Source organism: Globicephala melas, chromosome X, assembly GCF_963455315.2.
Source record: "Globicephala melas chromosome X, mGloMel1.2, whole genome shotgun sequence".
Taxonomy (NCBI): Eukaryota; Metazoa; Chordata; class Mammalia; order Artiodactyla; family Delphinidae; genus Globicephala; species Globicephala melas.
In genome coordinates, this window is record NC_083335.1 from 91,636,708 (window position 1) to 91,659,688 (window position 22,981).

Here is a 22,981-nt window from a genome sequence, read left to right on the forward strand (position 1 = left end):
CTCATAAACCTGGCAGGGGGTAGTGGTGGAGAACACTTGAATGATTTTAGGGCCATTAGTTTTTCTTTCCTGTGGAGTTATCAGCTTCACTATTTATAGTGCAGTGAGAGGCAAAAAGAAAACAAAAATTTCCTCCACTCTATGGAAGTTTAACACTGTAACTAACTGTCAGCGGTATCCTGCAGTAGTGGTAGAAAACGCAGCTAAATAGACTCTGTCTTCTCAGGTTATTGATTTGATGTTCTTTGCAAAGAAGAGGCAGACAGAGCTAATACTAAACCCAAGTAGGGTTCAAAAAGGTGAATATTACAACTAATTGATTGATTGTAGAGTATGAAGAACTAATAAGGTAAAGAACTAATAAGGTAAAGGCTTAAGGGATACCGTTTTAAATTCTTATAGCTTACCCAATTAGATTTTTAAACTTCAGGATTATGTAGCTAAGTTACTTCAGTATGAGAGTTGTGCTGCCCTGCCCCTGGGAAGGAAATTTAAGCCTTCCCTACCTGAAGTCTAAGTAAGTGTGAATTTATCACATATTCTGTATAAATTCAGTAACAAGCATAGTAATTGAAATGTCTTCCTCATATTGGTAATGAATCTCAGGAGGCAGTGAGAATAAACAGTTTGTGTAACAAAACAGCCAATTTTGATTAGATTACAGCCAATTTTGATTAGATTAAAACCCTTTTCAGTTAGGTTTTTACAATATAAAATAGATCTAATATTGAAATGACACAAATTTGGAATCATTATTAACTTTATTTGCCACTCTTTATTAATTATTGGTCCACTTCCACATGAAAAGCAGGGAGCATCTACTTCCACTTAGCATTCTATAGAATAACCAGAGTAACTTACAAAAGGGGAAAAATTACTGAAATCATGCCCCACGATGTCCCCCACATGTTTTTGTGTGTGTAATTACAAGCATCTATAACTCCACAAAGCTAGTTCCTGTTTACATCAATGTAGTATCTATCTTTAATATCCACACCTGACCATTCGGATCACCAAACTTTCAGAAGAGGTTAAAAAACAGCTATAGTCTGTCAGTCAATCAGATGGAAGTCCAAATCTAAGTGACTATATAAGCACATACATAGTTTAGAGCTGCTTGAAGTTAAAAACCTTTACTCGTTTCAGAGGTATTTACATTAAGACGTTCATGTTCATAGTATATAACAGTCCAATTATCACTTTCACCTGTCCTGTGTAAGGAAGTAAGTTAAGCATTTTAAGCATTTCAAATTCAGTGCATTTTCCCAACACAAACTGTCCTATATGAAATAAATATTTATTTCAGTGCATGTTTCCAAATATTAAATGGAATGAAATTAATTGTATTAAATGGTTATATCAATCATAGTATTTGAGCATCTATATCACACAGCTATAATTCGCTCTAAAAGAGCATCATCACAGGCACACAAAATAGAGAACACAAATCTGCTTTTTTATACTATCTACTTTACACACTAAAAGATTTATTATAACGAAAATTTCCAAACCCCTTTTCTAAGTTGGCATAAGGAAAGTTCAATCCATTCGAATCTTCTGGTTTGTCATCCTATAAATGATGCTATCATATCCAGGATCCATGTTCCAAATATTGTAAGAGGTGATAATCACAGCCAAGGCCAAGGCAATCATTATCCAAAGTATCATGTTGAAAACCACTGGATATTCAAAATTATACTTATATGCGAGGTTATAGGTACTTGATGGGTCCTTCTACAATAAAGAAATCAAGAGGGAAGAATGTTAAGTTAGGAAATTATCCCAGTTTGTTAGATAAATGAATCATAGCTAGCAAACTATATTAATAAGTGGCATAAGAGCTCCTTTTATATTAGGAGGAACCAAGAAGGGGAGCCTTCACAGAGAAGGTAAGCACACTGTTTGGTGGAGGTACATATAGTGCTCCAACTGCTTGCAACGCCGATAACGTGACAGTGTAAGTATACTGTGATCCAGCCAGTTCATGCCCTGGGGAACACACTTGTAGATGTAGATGTGTACCAAGACATGTGCAAGGATATCCATCAACGGGATGGATAATCGTGGCACATCCAACTGCTGTATTTATCAACTTGCATGGCTCTTAAAAACAATACTGAGCCTTTGCTCAGAGTAAAATACATATAGTATGATTCTAGACAGGCAAAACCAAACATTATTTAAGGATAAATACATATGTATTAAAACTGTAAAGAAAAAGCCAGGGAATGGTTAACATAATATTCAGGAGAGCAATTACCTCTAGATGGGGAGGGTAAAGGAATAAGACAAGAGGGAGCTTCAGAAGAACAAGTATTCTCTTCAGCTTTATAACGTTTAATTTTTAGAATTCTTCACTAGTATTACATGTTACATACTTTGTATGCTGTGTGTGGAAGGTGTGTCCTGCCAGGGAGGCTTTACATTTGCTTCTGCTGGAGGCCACCGGTCTTACCAGCCTGGGGCTGAGGTTTGTGTCAGTTTCTTGGCCTGGGGCTTCCTAGAACTTGCGGATAGTATAAATTTGAGCCTCAAACCCACATAAAGGTGGCCCTGTGGTTAAGGATTCCCTAAGAGACATTCCACCCCCAGCACATACCCCGACTGCACAGCCCCCACATAAAGGTGGCCCTGTGGTTAAGGATTCCCTAAGAGACATTCCACCCCCAGCACATACCCCGACTGCACAGCCCCCAAGCTGCCTTCCTGTCTCCTTCTGCTGGCAGGCAGGCTGTTTTCTAGTCTGCCCTCACTGCGGGCACAGCCCTTTCAGGGTCCCAGCAGGGTCCCAGCTTCACGGGGAGGCGTCAGTTCCAACTCCCCACAGAGAGCCCAGTTGCTCAGTAACCCAACTGGAAATGTTCCCAGGACAGCCTAACACAGTTCTCCAGTTCCCTTTCTTAGTTGCTCCTTAAGAGTTTCCTTTACTTTTTTGAGAGTTAAACTGCATTCAAGAGGGTGTTTACTTTTTATCCACTATTTCTAGCTCTGTAGTCGGAAAATTTCGGTTTGTCTAGCCTGCCATGCTGTCTTAAACAGAGAGGTCTTTCCACTCCGAAACAATCGCAAACCAGTCACATCTAGATTATCTTGAACACACTCATTACTTTTGAGCATCTCCCTCTAAGTCCCACACAGCGATTGGTAAAACAGAGGAGAGTGCGGGCTGCAAAATGGACCCAAAGAGAGCGTCCATAAACGACTGGGAATCCGCCTGCTCTGAGATGAAGCCAGCTGTAAGTAATGTTCTTGGCCGTGCGCACACACACGCTTGTTTTACTAGGGCTGGCACCCTTGCCTATGTCCTCTAAATGCTTAAAAATCAAAGCAAGATCCAGGTCAAAATTGTATTAATAGAGAGTGTACGTAGCCGGAAAATGGGAGACTGTACCACAAAGACAATGTACCTCTGAGAAAAGCAGACTCCACAAGTTGAGAGCGCCACACCACTCCCTCATGTTAACTTCTGAGGTCTCCTTGTAATACCCATATTTGAATTACCTTATGGGCTCTGACACATTTGCTTTTATCCCTAACAAAGTCTTGCATTATCTGATTACAACCCCAAAGAACTGAGCATCACTGGCAAAACACACATACCTACGTGAATAACTACGTGAATAAGAAACCTACGATTTACTGACTGCTCATTCATACTGCCCACGAGTGATACAGGATTTAGTGGGGTTTTTAGAGTTAATCTAAAAACGTACTCACCGCTTGTTTTGCCTCAAGGATAGTCCTAGTCTTCCTCGCAAGGGATGTGTCGAACGATCTGACAGTCACTAACTCTACCACTGCATTCCCACCGTAGAGATTGTACATGTCATCTGCAAACTGAAGAGTTATTGACGTTACTATGAATCTCAAAACACATACTTATTTAAAATTTTTGTAAAGCTTCTGTGCACTACAAGAAAAAATACAATTACCTACTGGCTCATGAAATACAGTGTGTCTTAAAATAGGCAAGTCTTAAAGGTTTAAACATTCAGAAAAGTGTTAAGATTCAACATACAAACGTTCAAAATAAAATTACTCCCAGAAAGGAGTAGTCACTGAATTTGTTGGTGTATAAGTTGGGGGCAGGGAAGTAGGAAAAATGAAATCTTTGTTGTCTCTGGTTGATCGCAAACATCTACAAAGATTTAACTATGAAGCCTCACTGAAGAGCTGCAGGTGAATAACGTCAAGGGCAGAAGAAAACCAGCATTTACTAGTATCTGCTAAATGTCTGGTACTGTGCTAAGTGTTCTCCTTCGGTTATTTCATAGGGATTAACGGGGACAGAGTTTCAGGGAAGCTGAAAGTTCTGGCGATGGATGGTGGTACAGTTGCCCAACAATGTGAATGTACTTAGTGCCACAGAGCTGTATATACTTAGAAATGGTTAAATGGTAAATTTATGTTAGATATATTTTACCAGAGACATCCCTGGGATTTCCCTGGTGGTCCAGTGGTTAGGACTTGGCACTTTCACTGCCGGGGCCCGGGTTCGATCCCTGGTCGAGGAACTAAGATCCTGCAAGCCGCTCGGCAAGGCCAAAAAAAAGACAAAAGACAGACATCCCAACATACACCTGTGACCTACTCCATCCTCGGTCACTGAAATTAGAGGGCCCCTCAAAGAAGGTGAGTAAAAAGACTTCAATCAATAATTTCACTAAGCAGATTTTTCCCTAAAAGTCAAATGCTCTAACTGCTCACACCCCATTCACTGATGGTTTACCTTTTGTAGAGCATCAACAAGGATCTTAGAAGCATCTCTAAATTGTTCAGAGTCTTCCCCGTAACGTTTCCCAATTTCGTCCAAACCTGCCAGCTCCAGTGAGTATAAATCAGGAGAATGATCCTTGGCTAGATGCTTATGTCGAGACAACTTAGGAGAACAAAAGGAAATAGATGAAGTATTGTCAAACACAGCCAGTTGGAGTTTTACACCTAACTAAACTAGGCAGAAACACCCCAGGGTACCACAATAGTCTAGAACGGTGGCAAACAGAACTGGTTTACGGTGGCAAACAGAACTGGTTTAAATGGGAGTTTCTGATAAAACAAATCCAACACAAATCTCATTTTTAGGAGCAGTTATAATAAAAGCTCTTTTAAAAATTAAAAATTTCTTAGTTTAAAAACCTCAGGTACGGGCCAGGGTATGAGAGAGCAGATGGTTGGACCAGACTGATCCCAGAAGAGACGAGCCATCAGTGCTCACAGAGCAGTCACCTCCCACACCACCAGCACTACACTTCCACACTCCCCAAACCAACCCCACTGAGAGTTTGGGCAACAACTTCAGAAGACGGCACACGGGTAAGATTTTCTATTTCATCATAGGAGGGTTTTTTTTAAAAAGTCATTCACCAAAATCACCAAATATATATATATATATATATATATATATATATACACACACACACACACACTACAGGCATATATATTCCTTTCCTGACTTGGTCGACTGCATTATTAGTCCAGACTGTTTAAGTCTTGATGTCTGACAAGAAATCAACAGGTCAGAAGCCTGTGTTCTTGGAAGATATATTAATACTATCCCTCCTAAAGGTAGAAATGCAAAGTAATTTGTTAACATGAGATGAGTTCAAACTTCCCAACACCACCGCTGATTTCTCAACTTTCATGGAATCATAAATCTAGGGCACATAAACTTTTTGACTGGTTTCACTATCATTCAAGGACTCTCTAGAAATGTCTTCCGGAACCAGAATAAATGGAACTGAAAAATTAGAGAAGCCTACTTACCAGACTTGAAATATCATGTAGCACTTGCAGTTCAGAAAGAAAAAGCAGATCAACCTGCAGAGAGCAGAAAGAAATGAGCATTATTTTATTTTATTTTATTTATTTTTTTGCGGTACGCGGGCCTCTCACTGTTGTGGCCTCTCCCGTTGCGGAGCACAGGATCCGGACGTGCAGGCTCAGCGGCCATGGCTCACGGGCCCAGCTGCTCCGCGGCATGTGGGATCTTCCCGGACCGGGCCACGAACCCGCGTCCCCTGCATCGGCAGGCGGACTCCCAACCACTGCGCCACCAGGGAAGCCCAACAGCTTTATTTTTGATAAAGCTGTGATAAAGCATCTAAACTCTAAACTGGTTTTCCCTCAGGGCGTCAGAACATTCTGGCGCACTGCAACTAGGTCCTGCCAATAGCCTACTTTGCTCACATCCCTTGAAGAATAAAAGATGGTGGTCCTGGTCATCCAGAGTAGGTGAAGAAGGGAGGCTACCACAAAGGTGGCACGCCATGTGGTTAAGAGGGTGCATGAACAGGTGGTGAAGCTGGCATACAGGAGTCAAAAGTAAGGGTGGTGCCCTCCACTGTACAGTCAAGAATGAATTAGAAAAATGAGGCAACACATCAAAAGTGGCAGTGAATAATGGCTCCCACATTACCAGGTCCACACAGCTCTACCAACTAGTTACTGTGATTTCTGGCCTGTCAGGATCAATTGGTGGCAACCCTTGCGCTAGAATGTAGTGCTATTTATTACTACAGATCAGCTCAGAGTCAATTCATTCATGAGATTCATTTTTTAAAAATTACACTAAAGGAAAAAAGAATCTACTCCAAGCAATAAACTTGCAAAACTTTTCATTTTCTAAAAGGTCAAGTTTGCTCTAAAGTCAGGAGCATAAGAAATGGGAAATTACTAATGATGTTCATTCATTCATTCAATAACTGTACTACTTACTTCATTGTTCCTACTCAGAGAATTGAGGGGAAGTGAACTGAGAACAGAGTTTTCTTGAAACAGTCGATTGCGGAGCTGTCTTAGTGTTACTGAGAGATCTTCAAAAACCGAGTTTGCCTTCCCCACCATGTACACTCTCTGCAAGAATCCAAAAATTTTGTTACATTCTACAGAATAATTCCAATATACAGAGGTCTGTCAGCATTTTTCATAAATTTTCATTAAATAAAGAAAGCTTATTTTTTAAAGCATTTAAAATAAAAACTGTATCACACTTACTTCCTCACTGGGAGCCAACTGTAAAACTACAGGAGTTTCTTCAGAAAATAAGGAGTGAATGGAATTTGCAACGCTGTCAAGACTAAAAGGAACTGCCTGAAATTTAATAGTGAGATCTTAATTATTATCAGAACCAAAATGGGAAGAAAAATCATTTACATAGTATTAAAAAAAGAGCCTTAAAAAAAATGTACCAGCATTTTCTATGGAAATCAAAAAATCATATCCAAACACAAAGAGCCCTTTTGAGGGCACAAGATGATTAAACAGCCCCCTAGTGGGCCAATGAGTTTGTGTCTCCAAATGTGCCTATATGAGAAAAAACGTGCAAAGTAAAGGACAAAACATTACCTTCCACAAACGACCATTTTCTGGTGGTCATTCAGGTATTTTAAGCAGCAATACATCTGGTTTCAATATTGATAAAATGTGCCACAGTGAATGTATATTCTACAATAATGATAATGTATTAACTTGCATTTAAGAGAAGGTCAAAGGAATTTGAAGACTTGAATATAATTGAAAGAGACCATTTTTCATTTCAGAATTTTAAAAATGTTTATAAGATGTAGGGTTTGGTCTTCAGATAGACTGAAGACTCAGGCAAGGCATAAAGTATGTCACAAGAATTCTGAATGTGAAATTTATCTTGGGAACACATGATATTAATAAACCAAAATAGCTAATTGTGATAAAAATGTACTTTTTTCCGTGAATTTATTATTAAAGTGAAACATACACATAATATGGTGCACAGGTCTTGGAGTCAAAGCTCAAGGAATATTTACAAATGGATATGCTCATATAAGCCAACCAGAGCAAAACAAAACATCAGCGCCCTACAAGCCTCTCTCCCCACTCCCTCCACCCCCAGGGGTAACCAAAATTCTGACGTCTATTCCCATAGACCTGTTTTTGCCCCACATTATTTTTTAAAATAAATTATGGTAATTTTCCCCTCAAAAACTTATTTTATTCTTAATATTATTACAACAAGCAGTACAGTAGTAATGTTTTTGTTTTAATGGAGATTTCGTACAGTGATTTTTCCCCCCAGTAATTCCCTTTACTATTATTAAAAGGTTCATGTGTATAAGTAGCTCGTTAACGTGGGCCAGGCAGAAATAAATGTGATTAATAAACGTGAAGTGTAATCTATTTTTACTCTTACACAAGATGCATATTAACTCTTCCCCAAATTCTCTTAAAATAAGTTAATGAGTAACTGAAGAAGGGGAAGAGTTCCAGCTTGCAAAAGCATCCTGTTACAAGCTCCCTGAGTCAGCCACAAGCGCTCCTCCTTTTGCAAGCACACACTTCACTTCCTTGGGCTTTGGAAGGAATACGAGAACATGTAACAAACTCTCCAGCCTCATTTCACCTCAGTGGCACACACAGCAGGAAAGTTGAAGATTAAAGGTAACGTGTCCCTAGCAATCAAATTGGAGAAGCTACTGAGTCAGGTGAGCGCCAAACTGTGAAGGAAAAGAAAAAATTATATAGACTGCTATACTATAAAAGGAAAAAAGGTCACGCTTAAAATCCCATGACTGTTTTCTTCTACTACATTATAAGGATACACGTTTGTCCTGGGAAAAATGTAAATTCTGTATCTACAGGACTTGAAAATCTAATGATAACAGCTAGCTAATCAAATAGAAGCTTTAGTGGAATTCTAAGGCTTTTTTTTGGGGGGGGTGATTTTTCCTCAGAGCTTTATATCTTTCCACCTACTGCCACTAAAAGGATTAGAAGCAGTCAGTCAGGGTCAAGCAATAACATGACCTCTTTTTAAATGTTTAGTTTTGGATTGTAGGCTAATGAAAATCTTAATGGCATATTGGATTTTTAATATACTTTATTTTTTGGCTGTGCTGTGTGGCCTATGGGATCGTAGTTTCCTGACCACGGATGGAACCTGTGCCCCCTGCAGTGGAAGCGCGGCGTCTTAACCACTGGACCAGGGACGTCCCATATATACATTTTGTTTTGTTTTGTTTGCCTTTTTTGCGGTACGCAGGCCTCTCACCGCTGTGGCCTCTCCCGCTGCGGAGCACAGGCTCAGCGGCCATGGCTCACAGGCCCAGCCGCTCCGCGGCATGTGGGATCCTCCCGGACTGGGGCACGAACCCGTGTCCCCTGCATCAGCAGGCAGACTCTCAACCACTGCGCCACCAGGGAAGCCCCCATATATACGGTTTTAAAAGAGATCTTCTACAGTGATTTTCACAGAAATCACATAACAAGCTACTTAATAATCTTTGCGAAGACTAAAAGTATCTTTTTCACGTCTTGCATTTTTATTGTTCCCTTCCTTCCATTTACTCTGAAATTCTTCTGGTTTCTTTAGCTCATTAATTTCCAATCTTTTAAATTATCTAACATGTGCCTGTAGGGTTATAAATTTTCCTGCTTCTTACCACTTTAGCTGTGCCCCACAATTTTTAAATATATGGCACATTTGTGATATTCAGTTCCAAATAATTTCAACACTTCCACCATAATTTTCTCCTCAACCAATGAATTATTTAGGACTGTGTCTATTCCAGCTATCTTTTCTTGTTGGCTTTTTAAAAATTAATTTTTAAGAGTTATATATATACATGCGGTTTAAAGAGACAATTATCTAAGACTTTCTATGGAAGATAAGTTTGCGCATCCATTTCCTATTTCTATGAGGTACTTTCTTTCCTCCCCCATCTTTTTTCTTCCTCACTTCGAGTTAGTTTTTCCAGTTTTATTGAGATACCGTTAACATACATCACTGTGTAAGTTTTAAGGTATACAACATGATGGTTTGACTTACATATACTGTGAAATGATTACTGCAATAAGTTTAGTGAACAGCCATCATCTCATATAGATACAAAAAAAAGAGAAAGCAAAAAAGAAAATTTTTTTCCTTGTGATAACTTAGAATTTACCCTCTTGACAACTTTCACATGTATCACACAGCAGTGTTAACTACAGTCATCATGCTGACTGAACATTACATCCTTAGTACCTATTTATAGCACTCACCTTCAAATCTTTTGTTTCCTTTTCTTTTTACCACCACCTCTAAATGTTTATACTACTCCGTCTTGATTTTTTAATTTTAGGCATTATGTATTTATCGCCCATTATAGAAAATGAGGATCTAGCTCTCCCACATTACCAACCACAGCCCTATCCCCTTACAAGCACTCTCTCTCTCCACCCTCCCAATAGTTATAATTTTCATTTCTGTATCATTTTATTATAACTACTTAAACAATATTCTCAGCCTAGCTTCATACTATGCAATTCCTGCTTTTCCTTTCTTGCGCTTCTGGTCCCTAATGGCAATGATGAGAAATCTGCTACCATTTTGCTCTCATTCCTTTGTCATGACAGCGTCTTTTCTCTCTGGCAAGATTATTAGCGTCCGCGTCCTTGACAGTTCTTCAATTTCACTATATTTAGGTGCTGATTTGGCTTTAGTCTACCTCAGTGTGCTCTAAACCTGAGGAGTCGTTCTTGTGTTTGTTTCTACCATTTCCAAGCATTTTTTAAGGTATCATTTGTTACTGTATTCAGATTTAACTGCATTGTGGTCAGAGAGGGTGGTTTATATGATACTGATTATTATCCATTGAGATTTGCCTTGTGGCCTAGTACATGGTCATTTTTTGTAAGCATGTCATGTGTGCTTGGAGATAATCTATACTAGACCACAGGAAAAGTGTGAAACATGCCCCACCACCAAAATCAACATCATATAGACCAGTGTTACAATGCAGTGAAATTAGAAACTGAAAAATCAAAACTTATTTTGAAAGAACCCATATGTTACAACACTTCTAAATAACTCATGGGTTAAAGAAATCAGTATATCAGTATAAATTACAAAATATTTTTAAGTGAAAATGAAAGCACCACATATCAAAAATATCTTTTAACTGCCTCTGGTTTCTATCCCTTCCTTTAACTCTTTCACAATTTTAATGTATGTATTTTTAAATCTCTTTTTGAGGCTGGTCTGTTATCTGCAGTAGTTCTAGGGGGATGAATTCTGTTTGTCGCACCTGCTGACTTTCTCATGGCGTTTTTTTCCTTCAAGTGTTTGGTAAATTCAACTCCTCTTCGATTCTTTTTTACCGAGGAGCCCTGGGCTGGGGAGGTGTCTGTGTGGGGTGGACTGTGTGAATCTGGAGCATGTGACTGCACAGCACAAGCCCATAGTTCCGATTTCCCTTAGGGGGGCTCTTTGGGCCCCACAGCTAAGGGTGGCAACCCAGCTCCTTCATGGTAGCCCTGGGGCAGCTGGGGTTTTAATAGTCCTCCTTTCAAGAGAACAAGACAGCATTTTATAGCCCCAGGCTTTCTGTAGGGAACACAATTTCACCTTCAGCTCCTGCTCACCACTGTGGCTTTTGAATTCTCTATTCATATCTGGCACCTGTGTGTACCCCTTGCTTGCTTTCGAGTTTAGTGATACATGTAAAGATGTTTGGTGACTTCTATATGCTTACAGTAGAAGGACGGCCTCTCACAACAGCTCAGTCAGCCATATTGCCTGAAAGGCCAGTGAAGGGATAAGTGAGCCAGCAAAACTGCCTCCAGTCTCCTTCTTACACAAAAATGATAAAATTCTGAAGGGAAGGTGACAAAACAATGCCCTAGAAAATGTCAGCAGGTTACACCCTCAACTGGTTTCTCTTTTTTGAGCCTCTGACTATTCTGAGAGCGGGCCAATTTCTCTACCTGTTACCTTAGAAAGTATTCTCATCCATGGCAAACAGCCAAGTCTCAATAAATTTACAACCATCATATAATTAAAAAAAAACTATCAGTGCATTAAAAAAAAAACACGAGTGCTTAGAACACAATCCATAATGACAGCTGACAAAACAAAATTTTAAATGCATCCCTTTAATTCTTTATAATAAATACTCACATTTTCCAAAGGGTACGAAATGACACTGCCTGGGGGTAGAGCAAGCTTGTCCACTCCCTTCACCATCACCATAACGGTAGCCCGAGGACGGTGGAATAGGTTACCCACTGCGAGTCCCGGCCAAGAAAGGTCCTACACATTGAAAAGTGTGAAACTGTCCCAATTATCAACTCAGGAAACCATTTCCCTAATAACATCTAACAAGCAGAATTACGGGGTACTGGGATGACACTGGCAATGAAAACTCACACGGACAGCAAATGTCTTATTTAAAGCAGTAGTTGCAATCTCCTAATTGAGGATGCTGATTTCGTTTTCTTAAACTTCTACAGACTTGAAACAATAAAGTCTAATAATAAGTCATCTCAAACCTTCTGTGGAAAAAAGCAGGCAAATAAACAAAATGTAGGTACTTTTCAAATTCCAGATTACAAAACATTCTCTTTTCCATATAACCATGGACATTTTCTTCCCTCACATCATTCTTTGCCCTTACCTACAGCATCACTTTTCTTTCACAGTGACACAGCAAGGCTACCATTACAACATTCTCTTTAGACTAAGTGCTTTATAAATAAAATTCCTGCTGAAAGTAACTCTCAGTAGTTGATTAGTAATTATTTCTAAAGGTTACTTTGACAGCCATTTGTAGTCAAAATTAAGTTTGTAAAGAACTAGGTACAAATTTCATCCTTAAATGTAAACAACCCATCAGGTTCACGCAAGGAACGCGGGGGCTCCACCCAAAGGCCCAGCAGAGGCAGCTCCCGTGCATTGCTTCTGGTTTCAAGGGCACTCAGGACCTAGGAAGAATGTTCCTTTGAGTGATTGATGACATCTAGAGACCACCTCAAGAGCACCAAAGTTTAAAGTGGGAGGAGACAGGAAGATAGAGCAAACTCCATCTCCTTTCTTCCAGCCCTGAGCTTTATAAAATGTCTCATACTGACGGGACCTAGGCCCCCTACGCAACAATCATGTAAGCAGCCAGTTATTACAAAAGGTTATGGCTACTGACCACACTATTTTCCTAAATTCAGGTAAGATGCATATACATTTTATCATTCGTAAAAAATTGCAATGGACTGAATGTACGTGTCTCCTCAAAATTCATATTGCAAAATCCTAATCCCTCCAGTATGACGGTATTAGGAGTAGGGGCCTTAGGGAGGTAACTACATTATGAGGACGGAATCCTCGTGAATGAGCTTAGAGCGCCCTTATAGAGGGGACCCCAGAGGGCTCTCTCCGGCTCTCTCCACCATGTGAGGGTACGACAAGAAGTTGGCAGTCTGCAACCCAGAGAGGGCCTTCACCAGAACCCTACCATGCTGGCACCCTGATGGCAGACTTCCAGCCCCTGGAACTGTGAGAAATAAATGTTTATAAAGCAGCCAGTCTATGGTACTTTGTAATAGCAGCCTGAACCAAGACACAAATCTATCACGTGTACTGGAAAAACACAATAAAATTATACATCCTATTAATAGTAGGACAGATGCATTCTCTTATATAACAAAGAACGTCACTACTATGAAAAAACGATTACATGGTTAATCTTTTATAATGATTTGTTTTCATAACCGAGCTTCGAACACTTATCCAAAATCTCCCTGACTACAAATAAGCTTTTTCCTTTTGTGACCTGGACCTATGTTTGCCCGTGGCTTTCCTGGCATATTAGCAGAAATCAACAAAAATGCTTGCACAAGCAGCTCCAGATATTTTTTTTAAATACACATACTTCTTTCACAGAGAAGCCCATGGACAATGCAGCCACGTCTGGGATTCGCTCTCCTGGTATGGGCCAATTTCCATCCCGGAAAACAACAGACCCTGGTGATCTTAATATACTGAACTCGTTCCCTAAGACACCTGAAAGGAAAACAGATTAATAAATGATCACCATCATAAATCTTTTGTACCCACATTGAAAATTATTAAATATAATACATACTTTCCCATTCTCCATTGACTTTAGCATACTAAATTTTGATTGGACAAAATGCTAAAACCTAAACATCAACAAATTCTTTTTCAAAGTATCACTGTAAGAATTTAAGTCCATACATTCTGCTGTAACAAAGTTACAACTATGAAACAAGATTCTCCTAATGATCTAGGTGCCTTCCTACAGATGGCCCTTAAACAGGGGCATGTGGCAATTTGGCAAGAATTAGAAATCAGCAGCATTTCTCCACATTTTTAAAGAACCAAAACCAAAACCTTGGCCCAGACCAGAAAGGAAGAAAAGAAACTTGAAATCTGTAAATTATTTCTACCATCGAGGGCTTCCCTGATGGCTCAGTGGTTAGGAATCCGCCTGCCAATGCAGGGGACACGGGCTCGAGCCCTGCTCCAGGAGGATCCCACATGCCGCGGAGCGACTGAGCCTGCGCTCTAGAGCCCACGAGCCGCAACTACTGAGCCCACGTGCCACAACTGCTGGAGCCTGCGTGCCTAGAGCCCGTGCTCCGCAACAAGAGAAGCCACTGCATCGAGAAGCCCACACACCACAACGAGGAGTAGACCCCACTCACCGCAACTAGAGAAAGCCCGCGCACAGCCACGAAGACCCAACACAGCCATAAATAAACAAATAAATATTTCTACCATCGATCCTCTCTTGAAAATGCAAATTCATAAAATTCCTAGTATATCACGCCAAAACTTCAGCAGGTTAGTATATCTTAGGATAGATCATAGCTTCCCTTATGTCCCACAGGCAAAGCTATTGAAATGAGTACTGTCAAATGGGGGGTCCACGTTACCAGTCAGAATGTAAAATACTTCAGACTCTAGAAACAAAGTCCAGGACATAGTTTTTCCAAGGCACATATCAAGAGGCTGAGAAAAGGTATTCTGTAATAATAAAATCAACTAGTCTAGGGGTATGGGGCCTGGGATTAAGAGGTGAGAATGAGAATCAAGGGACTATGTTATAGGCCCTCCAAGGCTAAGGATGAGGTAGGTATCTTGCTTCTTCACCCATCGTGAGTTAACCCAATGATGTCTAGATTACACAAGGACAAGTAACTAATGGAAACTTTCGAGTTCCTATGAAAAGATTAGTTCCAAGTCCAAAACAAATCTTGGTCATGCCTAGCACAGGAAAATTAGACTTTAACAAAGCATCACTGTTACTCTCTTGACCTAAGGAAAGTACCACTTACAGGCTATGGGAATGACGTTGGAAGCAACAGTAAATGTTTTGGTGTTGCAGTATTGACAGTAAATAAAAGGCCTCAGGATGGTGCTGATACAACATGAAGAGTTACGAGTTTCATTCAGCACAGCCACTAGAGCAGGAATTTCCAAACTGCTCTACCCGAAGGCAGACAAAAATTAGCAGGATGGAATGGCAGTTTGTAAATGACAGACATCTTGCTTCGCTGACGTAGTAGTTAACTGCAAACTCTAAGGAAAATGGGGCAGCAAGGAAGGCATACTTTCTGAATACCATACACACTTAAAGAACAATATCTGGATCTGGAGATTGCCTTGTTTGAGATGCAGCCCTACTCACTCGACCCCAGCAGAGCTCTACTAAATTACTTTGCCTCAACTTTATAGTTAGAATCCACTTCCACGCCTGTACAACAGTCCTTCAGCAGCCTAGAGCTTCAGAAAACCTTACAAGGACTCCTATACTGAGAAACTGCTGCTTCACGCAGGCATCTCCGGGATACCTGAAAGAAAGTCACCCATCCTCTACCTGAATGTGACCAGTGAATGGGGATGCCACCTCAGCGCCACGTTTGCCAGCAATCATCTCCATTGTCCCAACATTCTAACCCTTTAAAAAGTTTAAGAAGTTGGCTTCCCAACTTCTCTCAACTTCCAGTTTTATCACTCCCAACTCAGTCTCACCAGATAACCTCATCTCCAGCTTCAAGAGAAAGCACAGGAATTCCTCCAGCTTCCTGCTTCCTCTCCCCATCACAAGTTTATCTGCACAAGCCCCTATCCTTATCTCCTCTCCTTCCAGGTGCTGGCAGGGATGTCCCTCCTCCGGTTGAAAATATCCCACGGTTCAGCCTTCAAGGGACCTTCATTCATTCACCTACTGAATTATTCATTCAGGGTTTATTAAGTCTGTATTCTGGAAGAGAGGATGTATCAGGAGTTAGGTGGCTATATGGTTTGGGGCATACGAAGCTGGCCCTGTACAAAAGAGCTCCACGAGGGCAGAGGTTTCAGTCTGTCTTGTTCACACAATATCCCCAGGGCTGAAAACGGTGCCTGGCACACCGGTGCTCAATAGATACTTGTTGATTGAATGAATGAAGCCACATGTTGCACTAGCCGTTTCCCCTCTCAACTGGCTCTTTCGCTTCAGCATAAAAATACGCGGAGGGTGCTCCCATTCTAAAATCCAAACCACAAAACCCTTCCTTTGGTCCTACCAGCCTCCACCTACTTCTGCTTCCCTTCAGACGAAGAATCCTGGAAGAGTTGTCAGCCATCACTGGCTCTGCTACTTCTTCATCTCCTGTTTGCTACCTAACCCACAGCTTCTGACCCCACCATGCCACTGAAATGACTCACCAAGTCCCAAAGACAATTTTCAGCCCTCAATGTATGTAACTTCCCAAAGCAACTGATACTGACAACCCCTTCCTTGAAACTCTCCTGCCTTGGCCTCCATAAGCCCGGGCCCCTGGTTTTCCTTCCAATCCCTCCGGCTACTTTTCTCCTCAGTTTCTTCCCCTTCCCATCCTTTAAAGCAGTGACGTCCAAACTTTTGAGATTTCAACCCTTTCAGTATAAAGTTTGAAAGTATTCCCAATATACATACATTTACTTATAAAGTATACATTTCTAGTATAAAATATATATTCATAATATATTACAGAACACACAAAATAAATAGAAATTTTTTAAAAGGATGACACACCTTAGTATTCTTCCCAATTTAATCATGAGAAAATAGCAGACAAGCCCAAATTGAGGGACAGTCTACAAAAATATCTGACCATTACTATAAAAAAAAAGAGAAAATAAAAGACAAATGGAATTTCCAGTACATTCTTCTGGCATCCCAATATCACTGGGCACACTCCACTTTGGAGACCTGCAGCTCCATTTCTGACCCTCACTGCTTTCTATCCTACACTGTTCTACAATGGAGTCTCCCCCTGGCTGAGCCCATCTACTCCTTAAGACTGCAAGCACCAAAAACACACTAATGGCTCCCAGATTTTTATATTCAGCTTAGATTTCCCTTGAACCTTAGGCCTACATACCCCACAGTCAGCTGAGCGTCTCCTTCTAAGTCCCACGGGTCCTTCAAACTCAACAGGTTCAGAACTGAATTCACCATTTTTCCATACACGCCTCCTACATTCTCTGTATCAAAGGATGACACCACCTTCCACCCAGCTGCTTGAATTAGTCATCTTTAAATCCTTCCTCAGCACCACAGCTAATCAACCAATGAATTCTGTCCATCTTTTGTTCTTCTTCTTATCTCACAACCCTTTCCCCTCCATGCCCAGGGTCCTCATCAGGCCCTCCCCACTTCAGGCCCTCCCGAGGCTTGACAGAACTGGCCGCCTTATGACCTGTCATGCCACTCTCAGATCCAGCCTTCCCAGCACCTTTTCAAACTACAGATCTGAACATTCACCCTGCAGCTCAACCACCTTCACTCGATGCCCGGAGCCTTTGAAACAAAATCCAAAATGTAACACCCAAAGCACTTCACCACCCTTCCTTTTGGGATCTCCCCAACTTAACCCCTATGCGTTTCAGCTCCACCAAACTATTCGCTCTTTTGCTCTCACACCTCTGTGCTTTTCTTCCCACCCCAACCTTTCACACATTTGCCGGTGAGGCACCCTGCCGAGGGAAATTTCCCCCCGCCTCCCCAGTCTGAGAGAGAGGTTAAGAATCCTTCCCCTCTTTGGGAACTCCCCACCATACTATGCTGTCATCTATGAATGGGGATGGAATCAACAAGTGAAAAAATAAACAGGTCCTACTTTTGACCTCTGGCGCATCAGTGACCAAACTGAATCCCTCTTCAACGTGACATCCCTTCAAATTCCATGTGTTCACCCTTGGCCTTTTCTCTCCAAGCTAAACATCTGAATTTTTTTCAAATACTCCTCATGACCTGGTATTCATAACCCTAGATCCCTTCCCCTGGTCTCTGGTTTGGTAACACCATTGTAAAGGACTTATATATATTTTTCTCAAATAGAGAAGTCAGATCTCTTAAAGATGTTTTCCATTAAGTCACATTTAGTCATTGTGGAAAATAGTAATTTCACCTCATCTGACAAGAGCATGCAGTGCAGAAGCTGACAGGATCAGATTCTTGATCTGTATGAACTAGACTATTATAGTTAGGAAAGCAGGTTCAAACCATATACAGAAGCAATTATTTTGCCTCAGACCAAAACCTAACAAAAACCCCTAAACCTCACTGAATCAAAATAATATCAATCATAACATTAAAACATGGAATTTCAGCGAGATGTTCAGTTAAATCACAGTATCAGAAGGAAGATCTTTAAATTTCAAAAACGGAATTTAAAAACTTAAAAAATTCCCCCAAAGAAATTGAGTAGATAGATCAGAACGACCTTGACAGAGCCAGAGACGAAAGGTACAACACAACCTTAAAATTTGGGGGTCACTAAAGTAAGTGTAACTATCATCAACACACAATACTGGGCACCTCCAAGGATGGAGAAAACCTGCAGGTTTCAAAAACATCAAAGGTCTGTACCTTCATGTAGAATTAAACCACCATTCCCAAAGTGGGGCATCTCAGCACCTCACAGAGCAGCGGCACAGGCGCCCTACAGATTTTTAACGTCTAGCTTTTGAATCGACACACTGGGGAACAGGGACCCATTCCTCCAAACTGTTCTCAACTCGGCCTCTTGTTCACCACTGGGCCCCCAGTCCCTGCCCCCATCATTCCCACATTCTCACACCTGTGCCACGACACGTATAATGGGAAAGGCCCACACTTTGGAACCAGCTGATCTGAGTTCAATTCCAGCTTTGCGGCTTACTACTTGTGTGCTGTTTGGGTAATTTATCTAGGCTTGACCACTCTGTAAAACGAGGGTGATATCCTCTTCTAAGGACTGGTGTAAAATTAACCGAATTACATGATGCACGGTAAGAGGCCAATTATGAGCTGACTTGCATTCCCCTTGTTGAATGCTAGGGAACCTAGGTTCCACGGAGAAAACTACCATTTTTTGACATGTGACCCTAAGAACGTGACTCACATCTTAGTTTCCAAATCCTTAAAATTGGGAACTATTGCAAACTACTGAGAGGAACTTTAAATTCTCCTTGAGAAATAATCATACAAAAACAATTACTCCACCTCCAACTTCCGTATCCTGAAACACTGGGGGGAGTGGGAAGATTTCACCAATTACTGATGATAACCGCTAGAAATGAAGACACCAGAAAAATGCAAAGAAAAGCAGCAGCTAATGGCAACTGAGAAGTCTGCCTTCACTTCTTCGCAGAGGGCTGCAGTTCAACAGTTGACTGAGAAATGCATCCCCGTCCTCCGAAGCGCCTCCCGAGCCGGAAGAGGCTGGAGCAAGACAGGCGGACGCGCCTTTCTTGAAGAGGCAAAGGGTGGAGGCCGGCTCAGGTGCCCCCACGCAGCCCAGCCCCGCCCGGCCCCAGCAAGCCCGCCAGGCCGCGCCGCCACAGGCCGGCCCGGAGAGAAGGCGGAGAAGGAGGCGGCTGGGCCGAGGCCATCGCCAGCTGCCCGCACTGCGGCATCCGCCCCACTGCCGCCCACCCGCGGCCGCCCCCGAGTCCCGCGGCCCGGGGCCTTACCCGCCACCAAGAAGGACAAGAGCACGACGAGCACAGCCATGGTTCCGCGGCGGCCGCAGCAGTGCAGGGCGACACAGAGCTGGCCGGCGGGACGCCAGCGACCACCGCCGCACGAGTGGTTGACGAGCTCGGGCTCGCCCCGACTCCCTAAGCCCGCCCCGTCCTCGCCTCCTCTGGGACGGCCGCAGCCTTCTCCACCAATCGCCAGCTACGCCGCGGCCTGCGGAAGAGACGAAGCCCGGGAAACGTTAGCGTCGTGGGCGGAGCCTAACGTGATGGATGGAAGGCCCTGCCAATGGCAGGCAGCGATCAAAGAGCCGGGGAGTTCCTCTCCTGGCCCGTGACGAACGGTCACGGGATGGAGGGTAGGGCGGGTGGTCGGGGGCTGGGGGGATGACGAAACCTGTCGAGGGGTCCAGAGAGCCCACAGGGTGGGGCTGCCTCCCGGGTGCGGACCCTTTCGCCAGTCTCGAGCGACGGTCTCCAACCAGGGTGTCTGTCTGTCCCGGTCGCGTGGCCTCGCCCCGCTACGGGTGCAGCTGTGGAAGCTGCAGGGCTGGTTTGGGTTTCGCTATGACAATTACACAGATGCTGAGCACCTGCTGGGAGGAAGCCAGGCGCTTCGGGAAACCCCTGCACTCCAAGTAGGGGTGCTAGATAAACTACAGGACGCCCAGTTACGTTTGAATTTCAGATAAACAACGATACTTTTTAGCATAAACATGTCGTGAATATTCCATGGGACATACTTATACTAAAAAAAAGTATCCGTTGTTTATCTGAAATTCAAATATAACTGGGCGTCCTGCATTTTGATTTGCTAAATCTGGCAACCCTATCTAAGATTTTCTGATCTACCAGGAGTTAATTACATTAATTACTTCCTTCATCCATTCACTCAGTGTTAGGCGAAGGCTAGACATAATAATTTGACCAGGATCCTCCCTTCTCACATCTTACGGGGTTTTATTATTATTATTATTATTATTATTATTAAACCTATGATATGAAGCAAGAAATGACAGTGTATCATCTGTGGTCAGAAAACGATGTCCCAGCCAATGACCTTGAAAGATGGATGTGGTTTCAGTACGCAAGGATAGGAGATGGGGAGGTTCTTTCAGGTAGCAAAAACTAAGCTATGACAGGGAGAAAACCCATCAGGTTAAGCATTAAATGTTTAGTTTAACCAAAGAAGAGGGGCACAAAGTGCTAAAAATTTCAATTAGGGACATGTTTATTGAGGATGTTGAATGTTACATAAAAGAACCACGCTTCAGTTGGTAGGAAATGGGGAGCCACTGAAAGGTGTCTGAGCACTGTTCAGTGCACAAATGCGAGACGAAACTGTTGGGGGGGAAATGCCCTACTATTTCCTCAGTTTCCAATCTCCATTTTCTTCTTGGGATTAATAGAGGGAGAAAAAAAGGAGAGTGGGTTGAAAGCAGTGACCCCAGCAGTTTCTCAGGTATCCTAGGAAAATACTCAGGTTTGAACTGTCTAGAACCCCTACGCTTACCAAAGCCACTCTCAGTTTAGGGAATGGAATCTGGATTTCCTCGCTCTATTTCAGAAAACCCTTGGACTCTCGAATTGGCGTTCTTTCGGAGGAGAATTTGCACAAATGTGATTTTAAAGAAATCTGAAGGGGGAAGGGATATTTTTTCATTAGGAATGTGAAATTATTAGATTACCAAAACTATCTAAAGCAGCTAAGTTCAAAACAACTCTAAAATGACTGGCTTGAAAAAAATAGATATCAATATAAGAATTTAATCATTTTTTAAAAATTCATTTTCAAGCACGATGGAATCATTTCTCTTCACATCAACTAAAATTTCATTCTTTGTACCTCTTGCTATGTATTGTAGAACAGGTTCTAGACCAAGGCCCTGAAAACGTTTGTCTAAATAATCAGCTAAAAGTGGAGCACAACTCCTGCAATTTCATCCAGCCTAAGAAACAGGGAAAGGAGTGAATTTTTCTGTTCTTGAAAGAGTTCTAGGACATTCTTATTTCTATTAATTTGAAGTAGACTAAAAATATTATAAATAGACTGGAACATAAAATAAATCCTGCCTCTTCCCCCCCCCCAAGAAAACCTCAAAATCTCACAATCTTTCATACTCTATGTCTTGAGAAATAACATCCATTTTTGAGCTAAGGGTGAACAGCTTGTCCTTTAAACCTAAGACCCCTTTTCATCTGAGGTCTCAAAGGGGCATTGCTGCTCCTTATAGCCTTGAAATGCAGCAGGATAAACGCGGTAGGAAGCTTTCTCCTTGTTTCATAGACTGAGAGATTGAAACCTGGGGGTGGGCATGCGTACTCAAGGTCACCTTCTGAATCGTCAGCAGTTCTGCTTTATGAACACAGCCCTTCTGATTCAATCTTTAGCGCTCAGTAAACAACCGGTGATGTGCAGTTAACTTTTCCATTGAAGCATTTCGAGGTGGATATGTGTGTGGCAGGATAATATTTGAAGTAATGACCCATGTGTTAGCCTAAAAGAACCTCCTCCCCGACTCTTGCCACACCTCTCCTCCCAGGCCAAATAGCCAAGACTCCAGCCATCCATTGCCCTGAGGGGAGGACTCTTGGAGAAGAACCAGAAAACAAAAATGTCAAATTCCTGGTTCTTGAGTTCCCAAAGGAGAGGTCCAGATAGAAGATTTGAAAGAATATGTAATATAGTTTGCTTCCCCAACTCTGCCCCCTCCACCCCTTATTAATTCCAGCAGTAAGTTCTGAGTGATCCCAGAGAGACCACTGTGAGATGGTCTGGTCCCTGCAAATCAGCCATCAGGGAGCCCAGTGGAGGGCTCCTAAATTAAAATTAAGGATTTCTTTTCAAAAGACACAATATACAGAATGGAAAAGTGAGAGAGAAGGAGAGAATAACTTTACAGAGGAGAAGCTGACTGCTGCAGCCTGGTGATCAAGGTCAACATCCACAGTGACAAACCATGTTGACAGTACATACTCTTGACATGATGGGATGAGAATGGCACTCAATCTCTGTGACCTTCCTCCCCAAATCCATAACCCCAGTCTAATCATGAGAAAAAATCAGACAACTCCCAACTGAGGGACATCCTACAAGATATCTGACCGGTGTGCCTCAAAACTATCAGGGTCATCAAAAACAAGGCAAGTCTGAGGAACTGTCACAGCCAAGAGGAGCCTAAGTAGACATGACAACTAAATGTAATGTGGGATCTTGGACGGGATCCTGCAACAGAAAAAGGA

The 22,981-nt window shown here is 42.0% G+C and overlaps 1 protein-coding gene across 1 annotated transcript; it reads right to left on the bottom strand.

Moving 5' to 3' along the window:
- Nucleotides 1-742: 742 nt before the first annotated feature.
- Nucleotides 743-19,897, bottom strand: ATP6AP2 (ATPase H+ transporting accessory protein 2). Its single transcript, XM_030834925.2, has 9 exons — nt 19,733-19,897; nt 13,656-13,786; nt 11,912-12,043; nt 6,994-7,089; nt 6,715-6,852; nt 5,764-5,817; nt 4,730-4,879; nt 3,718-3,837; nt 743-1,734 (listed from the first exon to the last, which is right to left on the bottom strand). Exons 1-9 carry the CDS (start codon nt 19,770-19,772, stop codon nt 1,540-1,542), a joined length of 1,056 nt encoding a protein of 351 aa, XP_030690785.1. The 5' UTR covers nt 19,773-19,897; the 3' UTR covers nt 743-1,539.
- Between the last annotated feature and the right edge of the window lie 3,084 nt (nt 19,898-22,981).

Coding starts and splice junctions, on each gene's coding strand:
- ATP6AP2 (XM_030834925.2), bottom strand. CDS start 19,772: ATGGCTGTGCTCGTCGTGCTCTTGTCCTTCTTGGTGGCGG. Junction 6,853..6,993: donor AGTTGGCTCCCAGTGAGGAA/GTAAGTGTGATA, acceptor GGATTCTTGCAG/AGAGTGTACATGGTGGGGAA. Junction 3,838..4,729: donor TTGTTGATGCTCTACAAAAG/GTAAACCATCAG, acceptor ATAACTCTTCAG/TTTGCAGATGACATGTACAA.